The 13,556-nt window shown below is 42.4% G+C and overlaps 1 protein-coding gene across 1 annotated transcript in view; it reads right to left on the reverse strand.

The window, feature by feature from the left end:
- Positions 1-13,556, reverse strand: part of RGS6 (regulator of G protein signaling 6) — a 194,793-nt gene that overhangs the window by 71,661 nt on the left and 109,576 nt on the right. Inside the window, 1 exon segment of the mRNA XM_033146508.1 lies at positions 7,908-8,007. Coding sequence (XP_033002399.1) covers positions 7,908-8,007 — 100 coding nt within the window.

The following is a 13,556-nucleotide window of genomic DNA, read 5'->3' on the forward strand; positions in this document are numbered from 1 at the left end:
CTTGAACTATACAAATGGATTTAAGTGCCACTTAAGAAACAGCTTTAATCTTCTCTATTTGATCAGTAGCTGTAGTAATTTGGAGAGAAATATAATTTTGTTCAAAACCCAATCATTTGATGGTAATAGACTTTTCAATAAGGGGTTTCTGAAAGCCATGTATAAATGCTATGTACGTATACGCTCAGTTAAAATTCATTCATTGCTCCAGCGAAAACAGTCACACTTCTGATGGGGCCTAATTGCTTCATTAGTATTCAGTAGATAGAAAGAAATGATCAGTAACAAAAATATTAGAGAGTGGTTTTGTTTTTTTAAAGAATAATCTTCTAGCTTTTAAATTTAAACTTGATTTTTTTTTTTCTTGCTGTCCCAGTTACAGCAATGCACAGGCCTGTTTATAGCTTAGTATGGCAAGCCAGTAGGATAGGGGTAAGTGAATCTAACCGGTAGGCCAAATCCTAGTCCCACCCTGTGGGGCCCATCTTGATACACGGGCCAGGCCACCCACCTGTCAGATGACATCACCATGATGTCAGATGACATCACTATGGTGTCAGATGAAGTGTGCCCCTTGAATAAAAACCAGTCTACAAAAGAAAAATGATCCTCTGCCTGTGTGGTTTGATTGAAGTGTTTTCTGTTTACAAACTGGAAGAAGGGGTTAATTAGCTAACCTATATATTTACCTGAATGTATTGTTAGTCTAGAAGTATAAAAGTATAAAAGTGCTTCTGTTAAGCTTTTCTGTATGAAACTGCTCTGTAAGCTGTGAACTCTGATCTGCATTGCACTGGCAAATGATGACTAAGTGTCTGGAGATAACAGTAGAACTGTCCTTGCAGAGAGGAACTGTTGCCTAGGTCAAGAGATAGGATGGCCTTGCTAGAGTGCGCATGAGTTTAGCCCAACTCAGGGCTAAAAGTCCTTTTGCCTTATATGTAAAACAGGAAATGTACAACAGGAAATGTTCCTTAAATGGACAAGGATGTACAAGAGGCAGAGCCAAAGAACTGTCTATAAGAACTGTCTGGAAATTGGCTAGTTTTGTACTTGCTTGGATGTCTGAACACCGCAAGTGCCTTCTGCATGCAGAATAAATCTTTCTCCTTTTGAAGCCAGAAGCCTCGTGTCTTTTGACTGCTCCCATGTTTTCTCACCGGGCGCAACCATGGGAACCCGTAGGGGTAAATAAGGCTACAAAACCAGTTTGAATTTCAGCCAGGGTGCAATGGACAAGTGTTCTTTTTCATGGAGTTGCTCCACTCAGGTGCTCAGAAGTCGGCCCCCTTGCACTTGCATCCAGCACTGCAAACTCTTCTTGTGCCCAGGTGCACCCAGCTAACACGAATCACAGAGGGAATTAAAGGGCACCAAATGTAAGCCCCGCTTGCAGAAGAGGAATTAGACGCAGACTTAAAGAAAGGCGCCCACATGCTTCTTTGCAGTTGTGGCTTTACCTGCCCCACAAAGGATGTTGTATGAGTGTGGCTGTGGAGGGCAGTCGGGGGGGGAGGGGGAAGAGTGCCTTGTGGGTCAGAAGCTCCCCATACCTGCAGTAGGTCTTCCCAAGGAGTAATGAGACCGAGGCCTGAAAAAATATGTGTGTGTGCAATTAAGGGAAAGGACCTTCCACGCTCCTGAAATGGTAGCCCTAACCAAGCATGTATAAAAAGAAATGACAGCCAGCCAGATATTGTAACAGATAAAAGAGGTAGAAATGAAAATGAATTTCAATGAATAACTTGGACATGGATTTCCATGCAGGATTTCTGAGGAGATGCTAAGGATATGACCCAATAAAACTACTCTATACTGAAATTGCTGCCATGTAGCTGGGCAAAATAGGAAGAAGCCACTGGAAGTGGAGGAGAAGGGGAGTCAGGAATTCCTTCTCCTTGCTCACCCTAATTGGACACTGCAGGTCTCCCAAGTGTCATGGCTAAAGAGCAGGTATAACCTTTCCCTTAATTGAGGGGGGAAAGAAAACAGGAAGATGGCTCAATGGACTAATTTACCTGTAAGAGCTTCCAACTTAAAAACCTGAGTCCCTGTTTAAGGTCACGAGTCCCGCACTTCTGTTTTTTGATTACAGACTCCTCCATTTGATTCCAGGACTGAGGGAGAAAGAACTTTTGGACCCTGAAACAGAAGCCTTTACTGATGTCAGGCTGGATATATTGTACTGTAGTGTGAAACGCATAGCTCATAAGTGCTGTCTGCTTGCTGTGATTGGAACTTCAGCACACACCCACACCCACACATGTACACACACACACACACACACAAATATTAAAAGACCCACTATCAAGCCATGCCACCTAGAAAGTCCATCCCACCACAGCTGCAGCAGAGCTTCTATAAAAAGCACAAAACTTCCTTCCAGCTGAAATGCAAATATTTGGAATTGTTTTGAAAGACGGGGTGGGAAACCCACAATGAAATGTTTTAGGAAATGCTTAAATTTTTGTGTGTGTGTTTGCTTAGACATATTCAATTGGCTCAAGATGTTTCTGCATCTGTGACATAGTTTGTTTGTTTAATACCCAACTTTAAAGCCTACGGTTTCTAAGACCATTAGAGGATTCATTTTTCAACAGCACTTGCTGCAAACCCTTATCCTTGAGGAACTAGTACCCGCAGGACACACAGCTGGAATTACAGTGGATTGACACCCACTTTGTCACATGGGAGCCAATTAGTAGAACATTTTATGAGAGATGCACCACAGTTCAGCAGGGTCACCGGAGGAGAATTAGGATCAGGAAATACACCCATCTTAAGGCATTAACAATAAGAAGGGAGTTTCTGTGTTCCAAATCAGATTGCTGCATAATCACAGTACACACAGCACCACTATATGTGGTTCCTGCCCCAAAGCACTGTAATCGTTTGTTCTTGGGCAGCAAACGGCAATGGCGGTGGGCTTTCTGTTGCATCAGATAGAGCCAGTTTATTTCCAGCTTCTCTGACTTTATAACGTCCAGCATTAAAATACATTTTAAGTGAAAGCATTTAGTTTTTGACCACCTGTCTGAAGTTAAACTCAGTCTGAATACTAAGCAATGACTAGTTGGCTGCTGGTATACACAAAGGCATATCCTGATTATGTTCTTCTCTCCCCTGAAAAACCTACCGAAACATATTCTATGCCTTGATGACATCGTGTTGTATGTTTCCCTGCCTCTGTCCCTTAGCCTTCACACAACTTGAACCACATCGATGCATTCAAGCCCCACCCAAAGTCGTTGAGGCAACACAGCCAGATTTGGGGGGGGGGGTATACATAATAAAATTATTATTACTCTTACATATGGCAATGTTGGTTTGAAGCAGGAGTGGATCATACTTCTTGTCCACCCCTCCATTTCTGTGGACATATTGATCAAGCCACTCACATGTTCTGTTACGCTCACTAAGCTGGCATTTTTGAAATAAAGGGTAATAATTAATTTTTGAAATAAAGGGTAATAATTAAATAAAGGGTAAAACTAAGATCATGGCCACTGGTCCCATCACCTCCTGGCAAATAGAAGGGGAAGAAATGGAGGCAGTGAGAGATTTCACTTTCTTGGGTTCCATGATCACTGCAGATGGTGACAGCAGTCACGAAATTAGAAGACGCCTGCTTCTTGGGAGAAAAGCAATGACAAACCTAGACAGCATCTTAAAAAGCAAAGACATCACCTTGCCGACAAAGGTCCGTATAGTTAAAGCTATGGTTTTCCCAGTAGTAATGTACGGAAGTGAGAGCTGGACCATAAAGAAGGCTGATCGCCGAAGAATTGATGCTTTTGAATTATGGTGCTGGAGGAGACTCTTGAGAGTCCCATGGACTGCAAGAAGATCAAACCTATCCATTCTTAAAGAAATCAGCCCTGAGTGCTCACTGGAAGGACAGAACCTGAAGTTGAGGCTCCAGTACTTTGGCCACCTCATGAGAAGAGAAGACTCCCTGGAAAAGAGCCTGATGTTGGGAAAGATGGAGGGCACAAGGAGAAGGGGACGACAGAGGATGAGATGGTTGGACAGTGTTCTCGAAGCTACTAACATGAGTTCGGCCAAACTGCGAGAGGCAGTGAAGGATAGGGGTGCCTGGCATGCTCTGGTCCATGGGGTCACGAAGAGTCGGACACGACTGAACGACTGAACAACAACAAATAGGCAAAGGGCTTGGTTTTCCTGCCTACCATGTGCTACATTCCAGAGAGATGCTCATTTAAAAGCTCTGAGTTTTCCTTTAATACGTATGTTTCCTATGCTGACAGCAATATATCCAGAGAACTTGAACATTATTGCCAATGGGAACTGGTCTATTTGATTTGAGAGTAAAATATTATTAAGTGCTACCTGACTAAAGCTGACACACAGGTCTTTATTCTACATTTTATTTCTTCTCTAAATATTGGGGATAATCTGGCAGAGTCAAGAACTAACTGCTTATCTTTGTTTGCCTGAAGGATCAAAATGGTAGTTTCTATTTCCTCATTCTCTCTCTCTCTCCCCCCCCCCCCCAGTCCATGTCATCTGTTTTTGGTTCTCCTTTCCTCCCTCTGACTGAGAGGGAATCATAAACTCAGAAATGAAACACTACCATTCCCTCTAAATGTTTCAAAAGCTGAGGTAGTGACTTATTAAATTGTATCACAGCCCACGACTGCCATGGAACAATGGAAATGCTGAATTTTTAATTTACTATATGCTATGTCTGATCTCTTCTAGGTGTCATAGTCATCCTCAGCTTTTGGTGTGCAGATCTCAGAGACCTGAAAGTACAGAGGAAGACAAAATAAAAGAAATCTCTAAGAGGGGGAAAGGGGGATGGGGAAGTCTGAAGGATCAGTATAAATGAATATGACAATGACCAACGCGATCTTCAAATGAGAAGCAGGTGAAAAAGGAGTATGCATCATTAAAAATTAAAATTAAAATGTTGATCCGACATATAGAAGCATCCAGTGCTTTTTGTGTGTGATAGTACTCACTGGTACAAAGTACCAGCGCCTCTTTCTTTGTGGTCCATGGCAGCCATTTTTTTACTGGCACCCACAGCCTTTTCATGAATATTTGAGTACTCTTTTTTATTATCCCCCCCCAAGCACTGCAAACATCCTTTCTAAAGAACCTTCACAGTATTTAATGCCCTGAGGCAGATGAGCAAAATCTGCACACTAAGTGCAGTGGTTAATAGTCCCTGGTTAAATAAGCTGACTTCATAACCTTCGCAGGTATAAAGAAGGACTATCAACACCTTTCCAAACCCTTTCCCCCCTGACTGTGGAGGAAGAACTAAGTTATGGGTAGCCTTGGTCATCAGTCTTGAATAATACCTGCCTATCTGTACACCGCAGTTATGAATTGTCCAGAAGGGATGATAGGCGAACTTGGATGCAGAAGCAAAACCATTTTTAATACAGGATTTAGGATTACTGCTAGATGCTGCTAGTAAACCTCTGGCTTGTACCTCTCTGGTCTTTGCTTTTATGTTCATTTTTATGTAGCATTTGTTACTTAATAATAGAAAGGGGGGGATAGACTTGGTTCAAATCTCCATCCAGCCATGAACTCACTGGCTTGGTTGAGATGTCACAATCTCAGGGTAGTACACCCTGAACTATGGCTATGAGACTGAGCTGTGAGCTGTATGCTCCCTCCTTCATGCAGCCAGCTTCTGCTTTCACTTGGAAATCTTGGTCTAATCTGATTTCAAATCCCGCTTTGTAGGCAGCAATTAGACCACCGGTTCCAAGTACAGACACCATTATTTAATGAGCTGGATATCATCCCCAAAGCCAACAGGCCACTGATTGGCCTTAAGCAAGCTGCAATCTTCCAGTCTCAGCCCCTTAGCTATATTCCGAAACAATCATTTTGGCCTGCTAGTGAGACAATTTATGTGAAGTACAGAGAGCATTTAGGGAAAGTATACATAAATATTCATCATGTTTACTTCTACACCGGAGTGTGTGCTGTTGAGAAAGGAAGTCCCATGAATTTTAAGATTACACACTCTAAGTAAGGGGTTACATGAGCATCTCGAGCTATTACAATTGATCTTGGATGAGATACCATGGTCTGCTTTCTCATTTCCTTTCTGCCACTATATATAGGAACTCATTAAGTCACCGCCATCACAGTCATATTTTGACTCATGGGCACAGCAGCTCCTCTACATACATTTTATTTGAAGGAGGTGTAATAGGCTGGGGTTAGAGTCTAGAAAGAAAGCATACTGTTTGGTTAAGTGAAGGTCAGGGCAAAGACAGCAAGATGGTAAATGGCAGGATTCTATGAATCTCTCCTTCACAAATCCTTCCCTTAGCTACATGGACCACTCCTCTCTACTTCCAACTAAAGGTGGTCCATCTGTGACCCTCCAGGTGATGTTGGACTGCAATTCATTGGACCCAGCCACCATTGCCCATGGTCATAGATGATGGGATTTACAAACGAGGAACGTCAAGTTGGGCTACCGTTTTTTTTTTTAGAAGTCCTGCTTTTAAGTCTTTGACAGCAGCCTAACTCACATAGTATTTATTGTTTATGTTGGATGGTCACTTCATAATGTAGACAATAGGTGCCAGTGACTCTGCATTCCACACAGCAACCACAGTGTCAACCTATGGGCTCAATAGTGACTTACTCAGAGTAGGACTTTGAGGTAAATGTCTCAGTAGAATGAGGAGGATGGGCCCCCAAATGCACAAGGGGTGGCTTATCAAATTTCGAAGTAAGTGGACTAGTAGTACACATTACACTTCTAAAGTTGGAGAAAAGCCCTTTTAAGACCCTTAAGCCCAAAGTCTAAAATTCCCACCCGACAATGTATGGGGAAGAATCACAGTTTCGCCAGTACAAAATGTAGTGCAGCATATCAACTGTGCTGTCGGGAATTATCTTGACCCCATAGAACAAGCAGGTTGTGATAGCATTTTTAATGCCAAGAAAATCCTTACTGCAGCTATTCCTAGGAATGCAAAAGACCTGTTTTCAAGAAGCCTGATCCTGCATAAGGATAAGTATAATCAGCTTAGAAATGATTGTCTTCTTTTTCCTTCCTTGTCCTCCCAAGGAACAGTGATGGCTAGCTCCAATGCTTAAATAAAGCCCATGAATATTAAACAAGAAGATAAGCAATCCCTTTTCTTAGCTAAATATCCATTAAGTCATCTTGACTTGTGTCTTTCGCACTTGAGCTGATGGGATACATTCTCAAATGAGATGAATCACTTGCTTTTTTTAACCAAAGGACATTCAGATACAAAGTTTGTCAACATGAATTTCATGCCCTCATACTCTGTATACATAGCTACATCAATGATGGTCAACAAGTGCCCTCCAGATGTTGTTGAACATATAATCCTCCAATAATCCTTGGCCATTGGCCATGCTGCCTGGGACTGATGTCCACTTTGGTTGACCCTGGCCTACATTATGCACTTAGTATTTGGGGACTGCAAATGAGCTTGAAAGTCCCAGGAGAACTGAAAATCTTCATTATCATAGTAGTATTGAGAAGAACGGATGCGTCTCTTAGGTTGCCTGCGTGGCTGGATAGCAAAATCCAGCACCTGAGTTGCCATGAGGGAGCTTCAATTTACACACCAATCCCTGGCATCTCCAGGTTGAAGAAGACTCCTGTCTGAAACCCTAGAGAGCCACTGCCAGTCAGTGTAGTTAAGCTCTGTCCTTCCAGATGTTGATGCACTCCAACTCCTGGCATGGTCAATGGTCAGGGATGATGGGAACTGTAGTCGAACCACATGGGTAGGGCTACAAATCAGCCACCTTATCGTGGACAGTACTGAGTTAAGATGGTTCAGTGCTCTGACTTCCTATTTCTTCCTACTATTATGATTTGAAACAAAATGAATGGCAATGTGTTACAATTCAAACAGCATACATACCTGTGACAACACTGGGGATTTTTGACAGAAAGCTCTTGACTGTTCGGATGGGCACACCACCTGTTTTGTCATCTTGCATTCTTGTAATGATATCTTCAATCTGGAAAGGAAGAGACAATGAATATTATTCTTGCAAACCACGTAACTGACTACAGAGATTTAGACCGCAGCAACATATTTAACGGTTCTAGGAATACTTCACCAACATCTCAGGTGTTACAAGGAACTATGCTCAAAGGGAGCAGGCAGAGAAGAGAAGAGCTGAAGGAACAGCACCGGCTGAACCTTAATTTGGTTGCCAAAAGGATGGAGAAAAAGAAGAACGAATGACCAGTCTTTAGAAATGGCATTATCTTGAGAACATAAAAGCAAGTAAATCAAGATAGTTGAAAACAATTATGATGCATGCCAGAAATAAGGAAGTATTTTACCAAATCAAGTTCTGTTGAATCAAATGCAGGATTGTGAATTACAAAGAAGTGCATTGTTGTTTTTATCGTCATCATCAATATAATCATCAGGTGGCTTAAAATAAAAAAGCGTAAAACATGAACATTAAAAATACTGACATTAAATTTATAGAAGCAGACACGTTTCATAAAACAAAAATGTTATCTAAATACAAACCAGAACAGAAAAATAGCGTCAGCATGTCCTGAAAAAAGGTGAAGGAGGGGATCATATGTATGCTGCTGATGAATTCCATCCATAGAACTGGGCCACATCAGCGAGGCCGAGAGATGTTGTCTGGGCAGCTCAGGACCTTGTTGTCTGGGCAGCTCAGGACCTCCCATATACACTACCCAAGTTTGTGCTTTGGGGAGGTCAGTTTGGTGCTGCCAATGCAGCGGTTTGACTTCAATCCCAGAGGAGTACTCCATTGTCTCTCGAGACAGATGTATCCCAGCAAAATGCTCTGGCCTATTGAAAGAAGGAGTGGAAATTCCAAAAACACTAAAGTTTCTAATTGGAAAAACCGGTAATTCTCTGCTTTCCATCCACAGTCTTCAGTATAATGACTTCAATTCCCCATAATTACATTTTACCACTGCCTTCTAGTAAGCTTATAATTGAAACCAGTGTCATTGCTCTGCTCCAAATAATGTCTCTGGAGACATGTGGGTGATGATGACTCATTATTTCAAAGCTACACAGTACATCATGCGCCAGCCTTATTACTGTCAGCAACTTCAGCTTGCATCTTATAAAGTTACATAACTGATTAGCCCTCTGCTGTCTTTTTGCATTTACACATAATCACATACATGAGAATTATTGCTAGTGATATTTGTGGTGCTTTTTTAGCATGCAATGAACTTTTACTGTGGAAGTTGCATATATGTACAAAGTAGGCTTTTAACTGTAACTATTTTTAGAATGTTTTTAACTTGAACCTGTTTTGGAAGGTGTTAACTGTTTTAGAATGCTTTTCATTATTATTGTGGATGTGTTTGCAGCCCTGGGCTCCTTCAGGAGGAAGGGCAGGAAATAAATTAGATAGATGGATATAGATAGATAGATAGATAGATAGATAGATAGATAGATAGATAGATATGTAGAGATATATAGCATTTGCATCACGATATTACTTAACGTTTGACTCAGCCTTTAAATGTAGGAACTGTCTCAATTGAAAACTGTTACGTTGGGTGGTGACAAAGATCTACCTGCGATGGTGCAAGGTGTGAAGGTAAGAAAACCAGAGGTGCTGACAAATGTGACAATATGAAAGCTATCATGGAAAAGTATTTGCCACCAATGAAATGATGCTGAACGAACTTTTAGAAGGTATGAGATCTATCCCCAGTGCTTCTTGACTTACTATAAAGATTTGTTTATCCAAAGGTGTCTTTACCATCTGTATTACAGATGAATAATTCACTAGGTAGGAAGTAAGGTAGAACTTAATTCACTAATGCTTGTAAATGGCCTCAGACATGGCACCAGAGGAGAATATGCATGCGCACACACACACTTTATCCTCAACTGACTTTTAGAAATACTTTAATCAAACTAGAAAAAGCACTTCAAACGGAAGCAAAGGTAGAAGGCTCTGTGTAAGAATATTTGAGCTTATACAACTGTCATCACTAGATGGTAGAGGTGTTCTCTTGTGCTCCTCCCTACACTCATTTCTGCTGTGCTCTTGCACTTGATACAGACGCTAATCTCATGCTGTGTTCCATGTACACTCTGACCCTACAAGCAAATAGCCATGTTTAAAATTACTGCACATATTTATCACTGGTGTCCGATCAACCTGGCATATCTCCACACCAAGGAAAAAGTGCAGTGTGTCCTTATCCAAGAGGTGTTGTTTACAGATGGCACAACCTTGACAGCACACTCTGAGGAAGCTCTACAGAGAATCATCAACTGCTTTGCCCAAGCCTACAGGGAGTTTGGCCTTATCACCAGCCTGATGGAGAGCAACACCCTGAGCTGGGATGTCAGCAGCACTCCACGCATTAGCATCAGTGACAACACACTTGAAGTGGTAGGTGGTTTTGTCTACCTGGATTCCACCATAACCATCAAGTTCTCCACCAACGCTGCGCTGGGAAAGCGTATTGGCAAGGCAGTTATGGCAATGGCTCACTTCTCCAAAAGGGTATGGGAGAATGTGCTGCTAACGACCAATGCCAAGATGACCAAGGCCTGCAGGCTGGACACACTGCTTTATGGAAGTGAGTCATAGGCACCTTACAACTGCCAGGAGCAGTGCCTCCTCAACACCTTCCACATGCACTGCATCAGGAAGATTTGGGGCACCACGTGGCAGGACAGAGTCTCAAAGATGTGCTCTCACACTGGAGAGTCAGTGTGGTGTAGTGGTTAAGAGCGGTAGACTCGTTATCTGGGGAACCGGGTTCGCATCTCCATTCCTCCACATGCAGCTGCTGGGTGACCTTGGGCTAGTCACACTTCTCTGAAGTCTCTCAGCCCCACTCACCTCACAGAGTGTTTGTTGTGGGGGAGGAAGGGAAAGGAGAATGTTAGCCGCTTTGAGACTCCTTCGGGTAGTGAAAAGCGGGATATCAAACTCTTCTTCTTCTTCTCTTCCAAGCCCACATTCCTAACACGTTCACACTCCTGTTTCAGCAACATCTACCAAGGCTCGGTCATGTCCACAGAATGGAAGACAGCAGGATCCCCAAGGACAGGGAGCTAGCTTCAGGCACCAGGCCTGTTGGCAGAGCAACTCTGCATTACAAAGCTGGCTGCGAATGAGACATGAAAGCTGGCAGCAGCAACCCTGCTGTGTGGGAATCCCTCGCAGATGACCGCAATACCTGGTGACAGACGACTGGTTGCATATCCATAGCAGTGACCAGAGGAATGACCGCTGGGAGGAACACAGAGACAAGAAATGCCATGCTGCATCAGTAGCAGAACAACCGGACACCTTCATCCGCCCCAACTGCAACAAAACATATCTCTCCCGTATTGGTCTCTACAGCCATTGCAGGCGCTGTAACTCTCCAACGGTTTTACTTTACCCACAAAGACACACTCTTCCATTGTCTCCCAAACAGACAGATGCCAACAATAATATTTATCATGCACAATAAAATTAGAATGTCTTGGCTGAATTTGAGGACCAGCAGCAATAAGATTGCTGCGGGGGCTCTTCCCCTTGCTGCAGGTCTTGGCAGGTATGTGGTGGTGTTGCAAGCCTGGATGTGACCTGAGAATGAATTCAACACAACAGGTTTTAATTCATTTAGCAATGTGGGCAAGACACATTGTCACCAATTATTGCTGTATGATCAGTGAATGGTCACTGCTTTTTTTTTTTTTTTTGCATATGCTCCAAATGAATTCCCTCTGAATATTTGCATTTCATTACTATTTAAACCCATATTTTACATTCCCCTCCCATGTGTTTGTATACCTGCCAGCTGAGGATAACACTTCATGCATCTGACGAAGGGGAGACTCTCATCCATTAAGACTTACAACATTTTAAAAACAGTTAGCTTTTTAGGTACTAAAATTTTTTTGTTGGTTTTTTTTTTTGCAGCAACAGACTAACATAGCTTCACCTGTGGGAGTTCTGGTCTTTATGCTTTCCCTTATTCTTGAAGCTTTATTGAATAAGACTTTTGTCCAGTGGGATTCAGATTGTGCTCATGCTTCACGGAAGGCATGAATGCAGGCAGGTATAGACAGAGGCGTCTGATGAGTCAAAGCAGTTCTTTCTCACGATATGTGCTTGTACTGGGGGCATCTAGGAGGATGCTGTACTCTGGTGCTGGAATCTGTTAATAAATAATCATTGCTTCTAGATTTAGGCTCTGAATAGGTTCGGACAGAGTGTTACACTTGTGAGAACATGTGTGCGTGCGTGTGTGCATGCGTGTGAGAAAGACAGGGGAAGCAAAGGCAAATCCATCCATAGATGGGTGGCTTTCTTTATATTCTATGTTTGATGCCACTGAGCTCTCTTCTGAGATTATAAAGGTCATCATGGCAGGTGATAACACCCCTGCAATTTTTTTTCTCACAAGCTAACAGCTGTTTCATTTTAAGAAGCAAAAAGTCTTGTGGTGCCTTAAAGACCAAGACGTTTGTTACAGATGTCCTAGACGAGATCTGACCTCATCAGTTGCATGGAACATTATCCTGCACTGGCAAGTATATACGGGGTAACATATAATACATCTGATGAAGTGAATTCTAAGTCCATAAAAGTTTACACTGTACTAAATGCATTAGTCTTTATGGTACCACAAGGCATTTTTTGTGCTTCTTTTGCTACAACTGACTGAAATGGCTACCCTTCTGGACTTATTTTAACAACTAAATTTAGGTTCTTTTCTTTTTTGACCAGTAGTTGGTCCTGTATACCTGAAGGAGCGTCTTCACCCCCATCATTCAGCCTGGACACTGAGATCCAGCGCCGAGGGCCTTCTGGCGGTTCCCTCACTGCGAGAAGCAAAGCTACAGGGAACCAGGCAGAGGGCCTTCTCAGTAGTGGCGCCGGCCCTGTGGAACGCCCTCCCATCTACCTGACATTCAGAAAATACCTGAAGGCAGCCCTTTTTAGGGAAGTTTTTAATGTGTGATATTTTTGTATTTGATTTTTGTTGGAAGCCGCCCAGAGTGGCTGGGGAAATCCAGCCAGATGGGCGGGGTACAAATAATAAATATTTTATTATTATTATTATTATTATTATTATTATTATTATTATTATTATTTTAACAGTGACCTAGAAATGTCTTCTCCCATTCAAATGCAGAATAAGACACAGGGAAGATTTTAAATGCAAATGATGAAGCTACACAGATGAGTACCCAAAGGGGAAACACCACTGGGTTTTGCAAACTGCAAAAGGTGTGTGTGAGAGAGTGATAGCTTTGCTTTGCTAAACTCTTCATGGGCTGAAGGGAAATCCACAGTTTCTCTGTCAAAGCAACATTTATTTGCACTTGTTGCCTTGGAAACAGGCGCAGCTTTCTGGTGTAATACTTCAATATCTTAACATAAAGATAGGCAGGTCTTTGTGTTTTGACAGTTCATGTAACAATGACTGAAACAATAGCATGCAACAGAAATGGGGGCTGAACTGTGGGAAGTGCACTAACCACCTGCCCTCGACTCTTTATCCACATTTCTTTTCATTCTCCCACAAAGGATATTAAGAT

Source organism: Lacerta agilis, chromosome 1, assembly GCF_009819535.1.
Source record: "Lacerta agilis isolate rLacAgi1 chromosome 1, rLacAgi1.pri, whole genome shotgun sequence".
NCBI classification, from domain to species: domain Eukaryota; kingdom Metazoa; phylum Chordata; class Lepidosauria; order Squamata; family Lacertidae; genus Lacerta; species Lacerta agilis.